The 20,267-nt window shown below is 36.0% G+C and overlaps 1 protein-coding gene across 1 annotated transcript in view; it reads left to right on the forward strand.

The window, feature by feature from the left end:
* CHAT (choline O-acetyltransferase) overlaps window positions 1-20,267 on the forward strand; it is a 61,411-nt gene that overhangs the window by 12,522 nt on the left and 28,622 nt on the right. Inside the window, exons 5-8 of the mRNA XM_053691646.1 lie at window positions 204-384; window positions 1,768-1,945; window positions 11,052-11,221; window positions 18,018-18,118. Coding sequence (XP_053547621.1) covers window positions 204-384; window positions 1,768-1,945; window positions 11,052-11,221; window positions 18,018-18,118 — 630 coding nt within the window. The remainder of the gene's footprint in view (window positions 1-203; window positions 385-1,767; window positions 1,946-11,051; window positions 11,222-18,017; window positions 18,119-20,267) is intronic.

Raw genomic sequence — 20,267 nt, forward strand, 5'->3', positions numbered from 1 at the left:
CAGCGCTTCAATAAACATATCAGATGAAATAACAGACATCATCTAAAAATATCTGATTTTGTTTCTTAAAGAAACCAAATGAAATTGTGTTACAAAAACACCTACATGTAGCAATGTCAAGGGTTTTACCAGATGTAACAGATTATTTTATTGAAAAATTTGCATTATTTATGTTTCTAAACCATTCTCACGTTTTGCTTTAGACATTCTCTACCCGTAGACTTCGCCAGAGGTCAGCTGTCTGGCCACCCCATGTGTATGAAGCAATACTATGGCTTATTTTCTTCCTACCGCCTTCCAGGAAGCACCAAAGATACGTTAGTGGCACAGGAAAGCAGCATCATGCCAGAACCTGAACACATCATTGTAGCATGTAACAACCAGGTGTGTGGGCTGATTTCTTGAGATAACATTGCAATAATTATTATAAAACGAAAGTTTTGTCATTTCAAAATAGTGTTATAAACATTACGGTCAGATTACAAGTGGTGCACTAACTGTTACGTGTAAGCAATATCGGGTTTGTCGCAGCTGTTTGGGTTCATCGGGTTTATCGCTCATGTTACAATTTGAAAATAAACGCATTCGCTTGAGCACAATTCAGGTTAAAGGGTGTCAGGATATCACAACCTTTAGAGTTCTGGTTTACTGTTTCACGAAACAAAAAAGTGTCACAAAACACGTCAAAAATACATTACAAAGTACAGTTAAACTCATCTCTAGTAAAAAATATTTTAAAAAATTGCACAAAAAAGTTATAAGGGCTCAAAGATATTAGATCTCAGGTATCTAAAGATGTATATGTATGTATATATGTTTAGATGTGTGTGAAATATATACTTTGTTTATAGTTCTCTTTAGAAAGGGCCCATCTTATTTTATGAACATAGATACAACAGCTTAGCCTAATTCCGTTTGCTGGGTTATGATACCAACATGCTATAATTACACATTTGTCAAGTTGAGTTGTTTGGCTCCATTAAGGGCCGGACTGGGAATAAAAAGCAGCCCTGGAAAATAAAAAGACCAGCACTATTTTCCGTTGAGTCTGTAGAATGCACATGCCCCATTTTTCTCAAAGGGGATTACTAGGATACTCCTTCCCGAATATTTCTTTTAGAATTACATTATATTACTTTGCATTAAATTAAAATGCCAGATTGATGTTATTTAGGCAACCTACAACCCAATTGCATCCATTAATCACCACTTTAAATTGTAGCTTTCCAGCCCAAGCTGCCACAGCCCACCGGGAAATCTCCTGGTATCCTGGTAGGCCAATCCGGCCCTGCCATTAAACAGAAATAGCGATTTAACCAGGTGTAATGCAAAGCCAGAAACACAATGTGTAATGCTCTCAAAATCTTGAACTGCAGTTTAGAGCCATGTATTCTCTATTTTTCATATGTGGCCCCTTAAATGAACATAATGTTCAAGTTTATTCATTTTTTATGAAGCCCTTCTCTCCCCTTCCACTGTAGACTGCTGCTTCCCAGCCCTGTTCTCCAGCTCATAGGTGGAGAAATTCAATCCCCCCAGTCTCTTCCGACCGGGAGACTAACAGCTCCTGCCTGTGCGTCATTGGCTGTGCGTGGGCAGGGGGTGGGGTTTCACATGAGCGCACAAGAGGAGAAGCCGCGTTTATGTCCATCCGTGGGTTATAAATCAAGCCCATTAAATGATTAATTTGATGAAATCATATTTTCTCTTTTTTTTAAAAAAAGAGCCAAGTGTATCTGACCTCTTTTACATATATTTCTTTTTTAGTTCTTTGTGTTGGATGTTGTAATCAACTTCCGTCGCCTTAGTGATGGAGATCTCTTCACGCAACTGTTGAAAATTGTTAGACTAGCTGGCAATGAAGACGAAAGGCTTCCACCCATTGGATTACTGACTTCTGATGGAAGAGCAGAGTGGGCGAAGGCAAGAGAGATTCTCATGAAAGGTCAGAAGCCACTCTTTGTGGTAATGATGAAAAACTCTCAATAAACGCAGAACAGAAATGAACATATATAATTTTACTAAATAAAAGGAATGTAATTAAAGGACCATTATAGTGGTAAAAGGGCATGCACTAATCCGTTACAGCATGTCATTTTAACACTAGCAAAGCTGTTATACTATGGGGCCCAATTATCAAGCTCCGAACAGAGCTTGTGGGCCCGTGTTTCTGGCGAGTCTTCAGACTCGCCAGAAACACAAGTTATGGAGCAGCTAAAGACCGCTGCTCCATAACCCTGTCCGCCTGCTCTGATGAGGCGGACAGGAATCGCCAGAAATCAACCCGATCGAGTAGGATCGGGTTGATTGACACCCCCCAGCTGGCGGCCCATTGGCCGCGAGTCTGCAGGGGGCAGCGTTGCACCAGCAGCTCTTGTGAGCTGCTGGTGCAATGCTGAATACGGAGAGCGTATTGCTCTCCGCATTTAGCGAGGTCTTGCGGACCTGATCTGCACTGTCGGATCAGGTCTGCAAGACCTTTGATAAATAGGCCCCATTGTGTTTAATTTCTGCAAAGGAGGTTGAACGCACGCTTAAAGTCCTGCTTGGGACCTGCAGAGCATTGCTGATCCCGAGTAGAAACTGCAGCTGATCTAATCAGCAGTGCTAGTCGCACAACCCAGCTGTGTAACTAGCGCTGCTGATTGGATCAACAACATTTTCACCTTGGGACCAGCGGAACGTTATCTATGGGATTAACTCCTTTGCGGGGGTTAATCACTTAGCATTACAGAATCGCTAGTGTTAAATTTACATGTTCTAACAGAGTTTAGCATGTAATTTTAACACTATAATGACACTTTAATTATTATTTTATTTCACATTTATACTAAATTTTTCCCCTAACAGTGGTGGCTAGTCTTTTGATACACAAGACTAGATTCATAGACGCACGTCCGGTTGCCATTTTGAAGGCTAGATCATATTCAAAACTCCTTGAGCCTCTCTTCACTTATATTTTCTACATATTTTCCCAGTCATTAAAATCTATAGTTGCACTAAGTGCCAAACACATATGATATCTAGCGAATAAAACGAGAATCTATTGCTTAGTTTAGAACAATTACACCTACAACTTCGGAAATACAGTTAATGAAAATGCTTGTGGTGTCAAAGATTCTCATCTCTTTTGCTGTGAAATAGTAGTCTCACTGGATAAAACTGGTAAAATGGGGTAGGGGAGGGTTGTTTTAAAGCTGACAAGGTTTCTTTAATTATTATTTTTATCTACATATTTTAGAGCAGACTGTTTTATTGATTCTTTTTCCTGATTTAATTTGGTTGTTCTGTACAGTTTTAAAGGCATTTTTGTGATGTTGGTATCCTCAGGGGAGCTTGTTCTATGTGTTTACAACTGTGAATAATAACAATATTGATGCTGTAGAGTCACTTTCAACTTCCATGTGTGACAATCGGCGGGTACGAATCTCTTTAAAACGCACAAATTGCAAGATTTCACAAGATGCTTGTTTTTAGGATTGGATAGGATTTACATTTAGTCCAGTGAGGGTGATTCCCCCAATATCCCCACTTCACCTATTCCTTATTAAATTATGTATTATTTATAGGAACAGTTTACTCCTGAAATTTTATTATTTAAAAAGATAGATAATCCCTTTATTTACCATTCCCCAGTTTTGCATAACCATCATGGTTATATTAATACACTTTTTACCCCTGTAATTACCTTGTATCTAAGCTTCTGCAGACTGCCGCCTTATCTCAGTTAATTTGACAGACTTGCATTTTATCCAATCAGTGCTGACTCATAAATCATTCCATGGGAGTGAGCACAATGTTATCTATAATGACACACATGAACTAGTGTGAAAAAACTGTCAAAATGCACTGATGTAAGAGGTGGCCTTACATGGCTTAGAAATTAGCATATTTTTTATATATAATTGCATCTGGTGGTGAAAGTGTGGCATGAAATATACTAAAATGTGACTAGATCAATATCTTGCTTTGTCTACTTAAAACAAATGTATATAGATTTGACAGGTAAATAAAAAAAAGCAAGGCTCTGTTTCTGTTTAAATGGAATGATAGCAAAATGCTAAAAATGATCCGGTATTTTGGGAAACTTCTTCTCTGAATGTCCCGGTAGCAAAGAGGTTAATTTTCCCTTGCATGCCCCTTTTAAGGGACATGAAACCCACAAATTTTCTGTCATGATTCAGATAGAGAATACAATTTTAAACAACTTTCTAACTTACTTCTATTATCTAATCTGTTTCATTCTCTTGGTATCATTTGTTGAAGGAGCAGCAATGCACTATTAGTTTCTAACTAAACACATGGGTGAGCCAATCACATTCAATATATAAATGCAGCCACCAATCAACAGCTAGAACCTAGGTTCTCTGCTGCTCATGAACTTGCCTAGATAAACCTTTCAGCAAAAGATAACAAGAGAAGGAAGCAAATTAAATAATAGAAGTGAATTGGAAAGGTGTTTAAAATTCTCTAGCAGTCTAGCTGAATCATGAAAGAAACATTTTGGGTTTCATGTCCCTTTAAGTCTTAACTGGTTTGTTTTTGTTGAAAGTCTGTTCTCTATTGGACAAATTTGCCTCTTACTTAAAGTTCTACTTTGTAAATGTCCTTTAGTATCAGCATAAACAGATCAGACAGATTAACGTGTATGCAAAGAGTTCATGTGTTACTATATTTAATTCCTTGTTTTTCCTTTACATGATAAGCATTTGAAGTATTGTAAAATACATTAAATTAAGTCCTAGCACAAGTAGCCCTCAGTTTACGCCAAGATTCTTTTCCTGAAGGAACAGTTGTAAAACAAATTGCTGTAAAATGAACCCAGTTATATAAAGTAAATGAGTTTACATTTGAAATGTAATATTATATTATAACTTCATATATATTCTATGTGCTGTATTATATTTAAAGCCCTAAAATGAATGCTGTAAATGCAAAAACAGCAATATAAAAATTGTTTTTATGCTTGCGAGGCTCCTCACTATCCATAAATAAGGCAGTGGGGATTAGAGATGTGCATTCGGTTTCGTGAACCTCTGAATGCAGAAGAACGTGGCCCTTTTCATTGCCTAATTCATTGTTGTGTGCAACACGCTAAAATCTGGATTTGCACAGATGTCAGCGTGTTGCTGCTGCAAAAGGATGAATCTGGCCAGGAAAACAGCTGAGCAGCATGTAGGGTCGACTTCGTCTGCATTTGGAGGTTCACAATACCGGGGAGTTCTATCTATTTATGATAGCAATTTTTGTAACAATTCATTGTACTGGCCCTTTAAGGAAGCAAACGCATGGCAAACTACTCACATATGCTGTACACAGTCTTACAGTGCTGTACTGTACCTGTAAATGCAGGTGGCAAAAACTCTTCATCAAAACTTTTTGTTTTCAGCAAAGTAGCCCGTGAAACAACTTCCTCAATAGTGGTCGCTACGTGATCACTTACAACAGGCGCTATTGTGAAAAGGCACAAATTGAACCAGCGGAAAATGAGGGCTACCTGTACAATAAAATGAAAATGTGTCTACACAAACTTTGGAATACAGTCACATAATTTAGGGCAAAAGCTATTTCCATTGCCATTTAATTTGGAATCAATTCAAAATGTATTTATTATTCATCTAATGCTATTTCTTAGTGGTTAATTAGTGGACATGTCTAGCACTACATATACATATATGAATTATCTTTACAACCGAAGCCAAGGTTCTTAGCAATTGGTCATGAAGCTTGCAGTGTTACAGTGTTGCAATAAGAATTTGGATTGTGGTTAGAAAATGAAGACTAAGGGGCCGAATTATTAATGTTTGGGTGGACATGATCCACTGTAGTGGATCATGTCTGCCGCACATTGATAAATGCCGACAGTATACGCTGTCGGTATTTATCATTGCACAAGCATTTTACTAGAAATGCTTGTGCAATGCCGATCCTGCACATTCAGGGCTAATCGGCCACTAGCAGGGGCTGTCAATCATATGCTGACCGCCGCATCAGAGGTGGCGGACCAATTAAGGAGCAGCAGTCTTAAGAACGCTGCTTCTGAACTCCCGTTTTCTAGCGGAAACAGCTGCATAGAGCTCCATACGACGCTTGATGAATTGTCCCCTAAGACTGGCACATGTTATGTATAAGACCATTTCATATTTTCACCGAAACAATAATAAAAAAGTGCTGCTGATAAACAAAGAAAATGCTTGATTGTGAAAAGGGCGAATCGGCAGCTGTTAACTTGCTGATAACTATCAAACAATTATGATCCACCCCTATGAGTTTAATCTTACAAAGTTTAATATATTATATATAATGAAAGATTGAAGGGACAGTAAAGTCAAAACTAAACTTTCATGATTCAGATAGGGCGTGACATTTTAAACTACTTTCCAATTTACTTTTATCATCAAATTTGCTTTGTTCGCTTGGTGGTATTTTTGAAAAGCTAAACCTAGCTAGGCTCAAACTGATTTCTAAACCGTTGAAAACTGCCTCTTAGCTCAGAGCATTTTGAAAGTTTTTCACAGTTAGACAGTGTTAGTTCATGTGTGTCATATAGATAACATTGTGCTCACTCCTGTGGAGTTATTTAGGAGTCTTCACTGATTGGCTGCACTGGCTTAGATACAAGGTAATCACAGAAGTAAAAAGTGTATTAATATAAATGTGCTGGTTATAAAAAATGTGGGAATGGGTAATAAAGGGATTATCTATCTTTTTAAACAATAAAAATTCTGGTGTAGACTGTCCCTTTAAGCAAATTGCGTAATATTCTGAGCTACGGGTTTGTCTACAATTTTAGTTAACATTTTAAAATCTAAGCTAATGCTTATAAATAGATTTTAGTGAAATTATATTTATTTGTTATGGACCACAAATCTATGTTTTCTGTTGAAAAATGGTTATGAAGAATTGTGTAATAGATATTGAGGTCATGTATCATAGGGTAAGAAAAAAATCATTAATACATTTTCAGATGTGAAACATAAAATGCTTCGGATGATATTCTACAGTTGCAAAGTGATCTATTTGGTAAATGTTGTTAGTGAGTAATTAAAATGAGTGGACAATGTATTTATTAAATCCCAAATTCAGAGTGAGCAGAATTATATCATTTATCTGCCGGCTGAAACAATTTGTGTGAGTCATTCTCTGAGCTAGCAATATTTCTTAAATATTGACAAAGAACTGTTTTTGTTCATTGTCAATTTATTTTTTTCGTAATATTTTTTTTTCCAAATTACCAGCTTCTAAAGAATCTTGGTACCTAAGAAATTAGAGCGAATCATAAAAAATAAAGAATGTAACGAAAATAAAGAGGGAGATTTAAGAATAAATACAAATAAACATGGAAACAATATGGATTTTGGTATTCAGTTGTTTTGTTTTAACAAATGTTATTTTTAGTTATTATTCATTTTATTGAAGACCCTTATGGGCAATAATTAACAAAACCTTGTCATCAGTAGTGTTACAGAGTGAGATGGCTTAACAATATAGCTAACATATGCATAGTCTTGATTATAAAATCAATATTGCAATGATTTGAGAATCTTATGTGTGCAGGTGAGTCTTAGACCAAGATAGTTGGTTGTTAAAGATCTCTAGGATCTAAGTTATTCAAATAATCAATGAAAAAAATAAAATGTATGACAACCGCTAAAAATGTTTAGAACCACAACTTTAACACAACAACCATATACATTGAAAGCATGATGTATTATTTAATAACAGAAGTTATTTGATTTGAGTATGTGGTGGGAGAAAATGGGGGGGTGTTTAAGAAATGAAATTCTCCATGGTCATTGAATGTGCACTTCTTAAAGTTGTCTAATCTAGATCACGGTATAAAAACTCCCATTCTCTCCTTAAAGGGACACTGAACCCAAATGTTTTCTTTTGTGATTCAGATAGAGCATGAATTTTTAAGCTACTTTCTAATTTACTCCTATTTTCAAATTTTCTTTATTCTCTTGGAATCTTTATTTGAAATGCAAGAATCTAAGTTTAGATGCCGGCCCATTTTGGTGAACAACCTGGGTTGTCCTTGCTGATTGGTGGAAAAAATCCATCCACCAATCAAAAAGTGCTGTCCAGAGTTCTTAACCCAAAAAAGCTTAGATGGCTTTTATTTCAAATAAAGATAGCAAGAGAACGAAGAAAAATTGATAATAGGAGTAAATTAGAAAGTTGCTTAAAATTGCATGCTCTATCTGAATAACAAAAGAAAACAAATTGGGTTCGGTGCCCCTTTAACCCCTTAATGACAACTGACGTACCAGGTACGTCATGCATTAACAAGCAGTTAATGACAATGGACGTACCTGGTACGTCAGTTGTCTAACAGAGTGCTGGAAGCGATCACAAATGCTTCCAGCAGCTCTGAGGGTATTGCAGTGATGCCTCGATATGGAGGCATCCTGCAATACCATTTTACAGGCCCCCGATGCAGAGAGAGCCCCTCTGTGGCCCTCTATGCACCGGTAGCGATAGTGCCGGGTGTGAGGGTGCGCGTGCACGATGCACGCGTGTGCACGTGAGCATGCATGTGCGCGTGCGCGTGTGCACGTGCACCCATTAGCCACACTGACACCAATGAATGAGGGCAGAAAGGGGGAAAAAAGGGATTTTTAAAAAAAAAAAATATATAAAAGGATCTGGGAGGGGGTGGGGGTGGGGGTATTGTGGGGGGCTGCTACACTACAGAAATAGTTTTTTTAAGTAAAAATAAAATAAAAATACTTTTTGGGGGGTTTTTGGGGCCAAACTGGGTACTGGCAGAAAGCTGCCAGTACCCAAGATGGTGGTAATTAGGTAGGGGAGAGGGTTAGAGAGCTGGAGGGGGGATCAGGGAGGTTGGGGCTAAGGCAGGGGTCCATCACAGCTAAAATACTTTATTATTTTTATTTAAAAAAAAAAAAAACCTCTTTTATTTAGTACTGGCAGACTTTCTGCCAGTACTTAAGATGGCGGGAACAATTGTGGGGTGGGGGAGGGAAGATAGCTGTTTGGGAGGGATCAGGGGGTGGGATGTGTCAGGTGGGAGGCTGATCTCTAAAATTAACCCTGCAAGCTCCCTACAAGCTACCTAATTTAACCCCTTCACTGCTGGGCATAATTAACGTGTGGTGCGCAGCAGCATTTAACGGCCTTCTAATTACCAAAAAGCAACGCCAAAGCCATATAAGTCTGCTATTTCTGAACAAAGGGAATCCCAGAGAAGCTTTTACAACAATTTCTGCCATAATTGCACAAGCTGTTTGTAAATAATTTCAGTGAGAAACCTAAAATTGTGAAAAATGTTAAGTTTTTTTTTTTATTTGCTCGCATTTGGCGGTGAAATGGTGGCATAAAATATACCAAAATGGGCCTAGATCAATACTTGGGGTTGTCTACTACACTACACTAAAGCTAAAATTAACCCTACAAGCTCCCTACAAGCACCCTAATTAACCCCTTCACTCCTGGGCATAAAACACGTGTGGGGCGCAGCGGCATTTAGCGGCCTTCTAATTACCAAAAAGCAACCCAAAAGCCATATAAGTCTGCTATTTCTGAAAAAAGGGGATCCCAGAGAAGCATTTACAACCATTTGTGCCATAATTGCAGAAGCTGTTTGTAAATAATTTCAGTGGGAAACCTAAAGTTTGTGACAAATTTTGTGAAAAAGTGAACTTTTTTTTTTTTTATCGCATTTGGCGGTGAAATGGTGGCATGAAATATACCAAAATGGGCCTAGATCAATACTTTGGGTTGTCTTCTAAAAAAAATATATATACATGTCAAGGGATATTCAGGTATTCCTTACAGATATCAGGGTTCCAATGTAACTAGCGCTAATTTTGAAAAAAAGTGGTTTGGAAATAGCGAAGTGCTACTTGTATTTATTGCCCCATAAATTGCAAAAAAAGCAAAGAACATGTAAACATTGGGTATTTCTAAACTCAGGACAAAATTTAGAAACTATTTAGCATGGGTGTTTCTTGGTGATTGTAGATGTGTAACATATTTTGGGGGTCAAAGTTAGAAAAAGTGTGTTTTTTTCCATTTTTTCCTCATATTTTATTATTTTTTTTTTAGTAAATTATAAGACATGATGAAAATAATGGTATCTTTAGAAAGTCCATTTAATGGCGAGAAAAACGGTATATAATATGTGTGGGTACAGTAAATGAGTAAGAGGGAAATTACAGCTAAACACAAACACTGCAGAAATGTAAAAATAGCCATTGTCATTAAGGGTAAGAAAATTGAAAAATGGTCCGGTCATTAAGGGGTTAAAGAGGCATTTAAAAGAATTTCAGTCTGCGCAGTAAAGGGTAATAATAGGAAGGTCTTAAACCTATAACTCCTCAAATATTGTGTCGTTCTGTTCAATAAATAATTGCTTTAACAGGTACTTTTCAAATTGGGCTATAGTTGGAGAGTTTTTTATTGTACATAGGCTTAGGATAGAGTTCCTTGCCAGTAAAGTGATGAGTGAGAATTTGGTGTAATCTAGCCAGTGAATTATTTCAATCTAAAAAACAGGTCTGACAGATTCCCACTAATAAGTTTGTGGAAAACATATTATGAACCCAAAATTGTGAAATTCGTAAGCATTTTATAACACAAACATTATTGCAAGTCAGCTGACACTTATACAATCTGTGGGGCATAAAATAATCCCTATGTAACAGTCTGACCTGTGGTTCTCTGAGAGATGTGGAGAGGGTAGCCTTCCTAACTGTATCTAAACTCACTAGAAGGTAATGGTAGAAATGTTAAATTTTAATACTACTCGCATTGACTGCCATAGACTGTTATTGAGGTATATGTGAATCCGTATTTAAATATTAATATGGTAAATGCTAACCAACCATTCCTGTTTTTTGCTTAGAACAAACCAGTGCTGACAACATGTAATATTAAATAAGAGCAAAAACTTAAGTTAGAAACCTATTTCTTAAAGTGTGAAATATTGTCTATAACATCAGGTTACTATATCTATGCTGAAATTGTTGGCAAAATGTATATCCTATGTTGAAGATTGCTTTTTGGCTCTTTATTTAATCCTGCAGATTCAACAAATCGTGACTCCTTAGACATGATCGAACGCTGCATGTGTATAGTGTGTTTAGACTCCCCAACTGGAATGGAATTGAATGATACCAACAGGGCATTGCAGCTCCTTCATGGTGGAGGTTATGATAAAAATGGAGCAAATAGATGGTACGATAAACCCATGCAGGTAATACCATTTCATGTTTTTACCGTACCTGTGAAACTTTTCTAATAACTTTGTTGTGATGAGTTATTGTTCGGGGGACATCTAATATGTCATTTTGTGTTATGGGTGCCACTGTAGGGTTAACCCAAAAATGATTCAGTGAAAAGTGAACCATTAACCTAATTTCCATTACTGTTATAAATTGTGTAAACTCGTGGTAGCATAAAATATCTCCCTAGACTTTAATTGAGGTTACTTGTTGTAATTACCAGTTTAGATAGTTTACTACAACAATGGGAACTAGGTCATAGGTAGCAAAAAAAGACAGCAGTTGGTGGTGTATAACCTTGCACAGCATTTTTAGGATTGTGGATTCATTTATAACTTTCATGGTGGTATTTTATTGTCATGTTGAGGGGTTCCTTATAAGTGATTTTGAGGCCCTGGGATTGATCAATAATTTGGAAACCCATAAGGGTTCAGCAGCAGACATTATTTGGAAACCATTGCTCTAGGTAATACTTTGTAAAGGACCAACTGTCAATTTTTATTTGTGTGATATAGAGCTTTGGACGACCCCTGATATTTCCTCTTTGATTGCCATCATAGCCAATCAAAACAGCACATTTTTAGGTTTTAAAAGCTCGGAATTAAACACTTAAAGGGATAGGAAATACATTCAGGTAGAGCATGTCATTTTTAGACATTTTTAAATTCACCTTTATTTTCAAATGTGCTTCTTTCTCTTGCTATCCCTTGTTGAAAAAGAATATGCACATATCCTACACTAGTGGGAGCTAGCTGCTGATTGGTGTCTGTACACATTTGTCTCTTGTGATTGGCTAACTAAATGTGTCCAGCTAGCTGCCAGTAATGCAATGCTGCTCCTTCAGAAAAGGATAACAAGAGAATAAAGCAAATTTGATAATAAAAGTAAATTGGAAGGTTGTTTAAAGTTGTATATTCTATCCAAATAGATAAAACCCAATTGTTTTTTTTTATGATTCAAATAGAGCATACAATTTTAAACAACTTTCCAATTTACTTCTTTTAGTATCCATTGTTGAAGGAGCAGCAGGACACTACTGGGAGCTAGCTGAATATCGGGTAAGCCATTGACAAGAGGCAAATATGTGTAGCCAACAATCAGCAGCTAGCACCCAGTAGTGCTTTGCTGCTCTTGACAAATGAAAAAGTAGATCCACATACAAGGTCTTTAAAGTGTAGTATTTTATTGTATTCAATGCTGCAACAGCATACAGAGTTTTGCAGGCTCACGGTAAAGCATCATACGCGTTTCATGCTCATGAGCCTACCTAGGTAATCTTTTCAGCAAAGGAAGCAAGAGAACAAAGCAAATTAGATAGTAGAAGTAAATTGGAAAGTTGTTTAAAATCGTATGTTACGTCTGAGTCATGAAGAAAAAGTTTGGGTTTTCATATCCCTTTAAGTTGGCCTTCTAAATGGTAATAACTATAGCAAAAACAATGCAGTAATCTATTATATTGTACTATGTATATATTCATGTTTATGCTTAAAGGGACATGATAACGCAACAATTCAATTCTGTAATTTGTTGGAGTATGTCATTTTTTAATTACTCACCCTAGAGAACTATTAGCAAGGATGTGAAACTGCAACACCTGATACAAACATGAAAAGAGAACAATATCTGCAGAAAAATACCATAAAGGTACAGAATAGGAGGTAAAATAGTAAAAATATAAGTTTTATTAACAATCAGTTAAAACATGTGCAAACTTACAGTTCAGCTGTGTATATACTGACCTTACCGCATAAACTGACGCGTTTCACATACGCTTTCTCAAAGATGACTTCAACTCCCACACCTGATAGGCTGATTGGCAGTGTCCTGCTTGACAAGTTTTAACCTTTATAAGGGTTAAACTCAGAGTCAGCTAGGGTAAGTAATGCAAAAATAACTTGCTCTAACTAATGTTAGCATGTGATTTTTTTGCATTAGTATATCATTCTGAATATAATTATAATCAAGAGAACCACACTCAGGGGTCGAATTATCAAGCTCCAAATAAAGACCTCTGCTCCATAACTTGTCCACCTGCTCTGAGTCTGTGGACAGAAATCAACCCGATTGAATACGGGTTGAATCTGCAGGGGGCGGCATTGCACCAGCAGTTCACAAGAACAACTGGTGCAATGATAAATGCCGATAGCGTATGCTGTCGGTATTTATCGATGGGCAGCGGACATGATACGCTACATCGTATCATGTCCGCTCGCACTTACATAAATAGGCCCCTAACTGTAGTGTCCATTTTATTCTAACTTCAGTAAATCAATGCATATATCTCTTACAAAATTGGATTGGTATAGTTCCAACATTGATCAATGGGAGTTAAATTGTCTATTAGTCTAATATAAAGAAAATAATTTATTAAAAGTTTCACAAATCCTAAAATTTGTAATGTTCACAACTGGACTGTTCTTCGATCCTTGGTGAATTTGTTCTTGAACTCTGTCCAGAATTTTTAAATAAGCAGGTGTATCGTAGTCTTATGGAACCAAGCTCCAGATTTATTAAAAAACAACCAACTAAAACAACATATTTTACTTGCATTTGGGAGACCTTCATAAAAAATATACAAACTTCATCCATCTGCTTTCATCAATAGACGCATAGTCATAAGTTGATGACTCAATGGAATAACTACTTTTTTGAGTTCCAGCCAATCTAATAGAGAAAAAGTTAATATTATAATCAGGTTTCATCTTGATGTGCCAAAAAATCCCACCTAATAGCTTCTGGACCAGATGTAAACGACCTATCTGAATTAACATGCATTGGTTTATTGCTCCCAGAGAGGGTGAGCTCTAGATGTGATTTTCTACTCTGCCATCCTATGCAGAGGGTGTCTAGAAGAGGGGGTAAGAAAGTAAAATGCCTCCTTGAAATTTTTCCTGTTATTTCTTGCGTTAAAGAACACGCCAGAGCTGCCAACTAAAGGGCAAAGTAAGGCACATAATGTTACATCTTAAAGGGACATTAAACTGCTTGGTACAACCACAGTGGCATGGTTACTACTCACCATAATATTGTTTTTCCTTTCTTCTTTTAACCCTTCACAAGTACTGGTAGGTTACGATCGGCGTCTTCACATTGGATGCCACCATGATGATGTTTAAGTATTCTAACACCCTGTGACAGAAACAGTGCACATTCACATATTGCTGATATTATTTTATTGACATCCATATTGTGCACTTTAGAGTACATAATGCAGAGCAGGATCTGTATGTGTTTGCAGTGGTATCATTGCTCTATATTATTACTGAGGTTGTTTTATATTAGTTATATAACTTTTAAACTGTGTATAAAAAAAATGCAAAAATGTAAAGCTTCTGCTTACAGCTAAGTGCAAGGTACATCTGTCAAAAAGACGGTAACCTCACTGATCTGTAAAAGAGCACCAGTTATGTCACAGGATACAATAATACTTGCATTACAAGATGGCAGCACCCAGTATAAAGATGCAGAACATTGCCAACTGGCTTCTGCAATGGATTGAAATGAGAGAGTGGCCTTAAAGATAGTAATTAGTATGTAGGATAGCCTTATGCTTATCCCAGGCAGTAATTATAGTATGTAGGATAGCCCTATGCTTATCCCAGGCAGTAATTATAGTATGTAGGATAGCCCTATGCTTATCCCAGGCAGTAATTAATACGTAGGATAGCCTTATGCTTATCCCAGGCAGTAATTAATATGTAGGATAGCCTTATGCTTACCCCATGCAGTAATTGGTACGTAAGATAGCCTTATGCGTATCCTAGGCAGTAATTGGTACATAACATAGCCTTATGCTTATTCCAGGCAGTAATTAATATGTAGAATAGCCTTATGCTTATCCCAGGCAATGATTAGTATGTAGGATAGCCTTATACTTATACCAAGCAGTACTTAGTTGGTAGGATATCCTTATGCTTACCCAGGCAGTGATAAGTTGATAAAATAGCCTTATGCTTAACCCAGAGAGTAATTTTTATGTAGAATATCCATATGCTTAACCCAAGCAGTAGTTAGTTGGTATTATTATTATTATTATACCTTATTTATGAAGCGCCAACATATTTCGCAGCGCTGTCCATGGGTACAATTAATTTAAATAAAACAATAAGATCAAACTTGTAAGAGACAAGACAACATTTTACAAACACATACAGGAGGAATTGAGGGCCCTATTCCTATGGGAACTTACAATCTAGGATAACTTTATGCTTCTTTTATGAAAAATGCTTACACGATTACTGTGCATGCAAACTTCGGGAGGCAGCCACAGTAGGTTAAAAATGTATTTTGAACTGCCAAATTAAAATATCAATCATTATAATCTACCTCTGTGACTGCAGCTGCCTCCTGAAGTTCGCATGCGCAGTCATCGTATAACAATGAAAAGATCCATCAGAATAAGCTACCTAGATGACTGGGCATGTGGGTAAGCAAATAGGCACAGAGGCATAGCTTGAGAAATGTCCTCATCATCAGAAAAAGCTACCCTATAACTCTGCATGCGCTCTGTGAGGTCACAACATTCCAAACATATTTGTGATGTTGATGGAATGCGGTGATGTCAAATAGCACATACGTAGTGCTAGGGTATCTTTTTCTGACAGAACAGCGATGATTGGTGGCTACATGTTTATGCCTAATTAGCAGTCCCCGTTTGTGGGGTAGATTTATTAAGCAGCGGATGCAGCATCTATGCCCGGTCATTTCTGGTCCACCAGAAACGGAAGTTAAGAAGCATCGGTCATAAGACGGCTGCTCCTTAACTTGTGCGCCACCTTTTAGACCGGGATGATTGATGGCCCCTGCTAGTGGCAAATTGGCCGCGAGTGAGCAGGGGGCGGCATTGCACAAGCATTTCACTAGAAATGCTTGTGCAATGATAAATGTAGACAGCGTATGCTGTTGGGAGTTAGCTAGGTCGAGCGGACATGATTCACTACAGAGAATTATGTCCGCTTGGCCTTTAATAAATCTACCCCATACTGCCCAATTTAAAATTATTATTATAGCACAAGATTTTTCTTGTGCAGTTCCACACCCCACTCTCCCACAAGCAACTGCATGAGAGCATCACTTGTCAATCATACTTTAAAAGCAGAGATTTAAGGAAGTAGTGATCTTGTTAACCTGTTACAGGCTCACCTACATTACAGGGCTTCCGAAGCTGCATGATGAACTTTTACTGACACTGTAACATGCTACACAACAAATTCATTTACTTCCATGAACTACATCATTTGCACAACCTTGCACATTTTGTTAAGATATTGCCAGTGTAAATTAATTATTTTACATATAGATTTTTTTCAGTACAATGTTTAATTTACCACTAATATATAATATGCATAAAATTGACTATAATGTCTCTTCAATAGGACTTTCTACATTAAACTAGTTTGCTACATTATGCGTACACTGATTATTTTTTCGGTGATATATAAAAACAGCCATTCTTGGTACTGAGCAGCTCTAAAGAATAACAGAGGTTTGTATAAATAGTCATGATTAGGTTTCATAGAAACTACCTTGCAAAACATTAATGTTAAATTAAGGTATATATGTTTTATTTTCCTCAGAGATTGAAATTAAAAATACATAGATACTGTTACAGAATTACACCAGTAAATACTTTTAAGTGTACGCAAACACCCACACAATGCTTTCAGCTGCTCACTATGTCAAATGATACACTAGATTTCTTCCAACTAAATACATTTTATGTACTCAGATTTGATGATAGCGAAGTAAGCTGCAAATATTGTAGATAAAATGACTAAATACAATAAATATGATTACTTTATATAAAGAGAGAGGAGAAGATGCAGAAATTGCAGTTAATTTCAACTGCTCAGTGGCTAAAACTGCGGAATGAAGTGGGTTTTATAGATAATTTAGCACTTGAATTCTATATAAAAACAAAAATTGTATTTATAATGTATTAAAATCATGCAATACTTCCAAGTTATTAAAAATATATAGTTTCTTTAGATAGTTACAGTTTCTGTATGCTTACAACAAACTGTGAAGATAAATAAATAAGTAGATCTCCTTTTTCTTTTCTTTTTTTTAACAAATGTCCATTTTTTAGTTATGTGTTAAGTTAAATTCCACTCATATTACAAGTTAAAAGTAAATGCGAATTCATGAGCGCAATCATGATTTACACTAGAATGATTACAGCGACTTCAGAGTTTCCGGTTAACTCTTACATGACTCAAAGAAATGTCACAAAACATCAAAAATACATTTAAAAATACAGTTACACTAATAACACTAATAACAATTATTAAAAAAAAAATAATTGCAATAAAATGTTATAAGGGCTCAAAGATATGAGGTCTCGGATGTTAGAAAAAAATAACATAGAGATACATACATATACATGTCTAAATATGAATATGTATTTATATATCTATATATGTTTATACTTGTGTACATATGTATTTATGTATTTATTTGTGTATATATGTATTTACAGACATATATACACAAATAAACACATAAATACATACACACATGTTTACATTTTTATATATATGTGTGTGTGTGCGCACTGGAGACCTTTGCAGTCAAGTAGATGTAACATGAAAGATCATATTTATGCAATATTTATATTTAATACTTCTTTAAATAATTTTTATACCATGCATATTCATCTTTACTTATTTGTATATTTTCTGCATAACTTTTAAAATTAAACATGTTCTGGTAAATATTTTTTTAAGAAATATACACATTGATTTTAATTTCTGTTTTGTTCCTCTTTAGTTTGTAGTTGGTCGAGATGGTGTGTGCGGCACTATATGTGAGCACTCTCCCTTTGACGGGATTGTCCTCGTACAATGCACAGAACATCTGCTGAAATATATGTAAGTATGCCTTAAGGCATAAGCATTTCATTAGAATCAATGTGGTCTAAAAAACAAATGACCCCTTTATTTATGAATATCTTCGTGTATTTGTTGAATACAAAACAGATACATTACAGCATCTTACTAAAGGTTTAACATAAAAAAAACTCACCAGCATACAGACAAATCATGCAAAATATTTTGGGGGCTTTTTGAGCATTATGTTGTAATGTGTGTCTCTTCCAGGGTGGATTTGATTTAAATCACATTTATTTAAATGTTGATTTAAATCACTAGTCAGTAAGACTGATTTAAATTGATTTAAATCATGCTTTTCATTTTTAAAATAATATTTTTCATTATTTTTTTCAGTAGTATCAGACCATTACTTATTGGGTTATATATAATTAGATATGCAGAGATAGATGATTGAAATAAGTGAAATTATTGGGAGGTGAATTATCTCTAATTTAAAGGGACACTAAACCCAATTTGTTTCTTTCATGATTCAGATAGAGCATGCAAATGTAATCAACTTTCTAATTTACTCCTATTATCAATATTTCTTTGTTCTCTTGCTATCTTTATTTTAAAAGCAGGAATGTGATGCATAGGAGCCGGCCCATTTTTGGTTGAGGACCTGGGTTATGCTTGCTTATTGGTGGGTAAATGTAATCCTCCAATAAGCAAGCGCTATCCATGGTGCTGAATCTAAAATGGGCTGGCTGCTAAGATTTACATTCCTGCTTTTAAAATAAAGTTAGCAAGAGAACGAAGAAAAATTGATAAGAGGAGTAAATTAGAAAGTTAATTAAAATGGCATGCTCTATCTGAATCATGAAAGAAAAAATTGCGTTCAGTGTCCCTTTAATAGGTTAATCATTCATATTTGATCAACTTTTCAGTTGTACTTTATTGGAAGGAGAAAAATAATGATTACCTTAATAATAATTTAAATAGTTTTATTTAACTAAAAGAATAACATTATATGTCATTTTTAATGCTTGCCCCTCCCTCCCTCCTGACACTTGGGTCCTTATGCAGATCTATTCCACTCCATTCGGTGAGCTTCTTAAACTTAGTATGGGTTGATTCTGTGTACATAGATTTGCAGGGGAGCAATGGCATTAAAGGGACACGAAAATAAAAAATTTAACTTTCATGATTCAGAAAGAACATGCAAATGTTTAAAAAAAATTTAATTTACCTCTCTACTTTGCATTGTTCTCTTGGTATCCATTATTGAAAAACATACATAAGTAGGCTCAGAAAAAATGCACTACTGTGAGCTAGCTGCTTGTCACTGTCTCACCAATGTCTTCAGCTAGGCCCTAGTAGAGCTTTGCTCTCCTTCAACAAAGGATACCAAGACAATGAAGCAAATTTGATAATAGAAGTAAATCTGAAAATGTTATGTTCTATCTGAAACACAAATGTTTCTTTCATGATTATGTCCCTTTAAGTTCTATTTCTCAGTTCTGTATCTTTTTTATAAAAAATTTTTGCTGTGAAGAAGGGGCATGGTATTTCTGCAGGCACAAATTTCCAGTTTTGAGAACTACAAAACCAATAATATGTGATAATATCTTTAAGATAGAAAGATTTGCCCAAAACAATCTGACAGAAACCTCTGGGAAAGCATGGCATTGTGAATAGATTCATGGGGTAGATTTATTAAAAGTCGAGCGGACATGATTCAACCTTGCTTAATGCCGACAGCATACGCTGCCGGCATTTAACATTGCACAAGCATTTCTGGTGAACTGCTTGTGCAATGCCGCCCCCTGCTCAGCGGCCGCTAGCAGGGGCTGTCAATCATCCAGATCATATCGGGATGATTTCAATCCGTCACCTAAAAGGTGGGGGACAAGTTAAGGAGCAGTGGTCTTATGAACGCTGTTTCTTAACTTCCATTTCAGGCGGACCTGAAACGATGAGGCTCCGAAGCAACATCCAATGCTTAATAAATGGAGCCCATAGAATTAATTTCCATAAAAAAAATTAAACGTTACAACCATGAATATCCAGCATCTTACTATTTAATTAAAAACAAATCTATATTTCATAATGAATAACCTCTAAATTAAAATTAATTAATTAATCTTAAATTAAAAAAAAAAACATTTTAATAAAAAAAACTGATTTAAATTTAATTTATTTTATAAAA

Source organism: Bombina bombina, chromosome 9, assembly GCF_027579735.1.
Source record: "Bombina bombina isolate aBomBom1 chromosome 9, aBomBom1.pri, whole genome shotgun sequence".
Taxonomy (NCBI): Eukaryota; Metazoa; Chordata; class Amphibia; order Anura; family Bombinatoridae; genus Bombina; species Bombina bombina.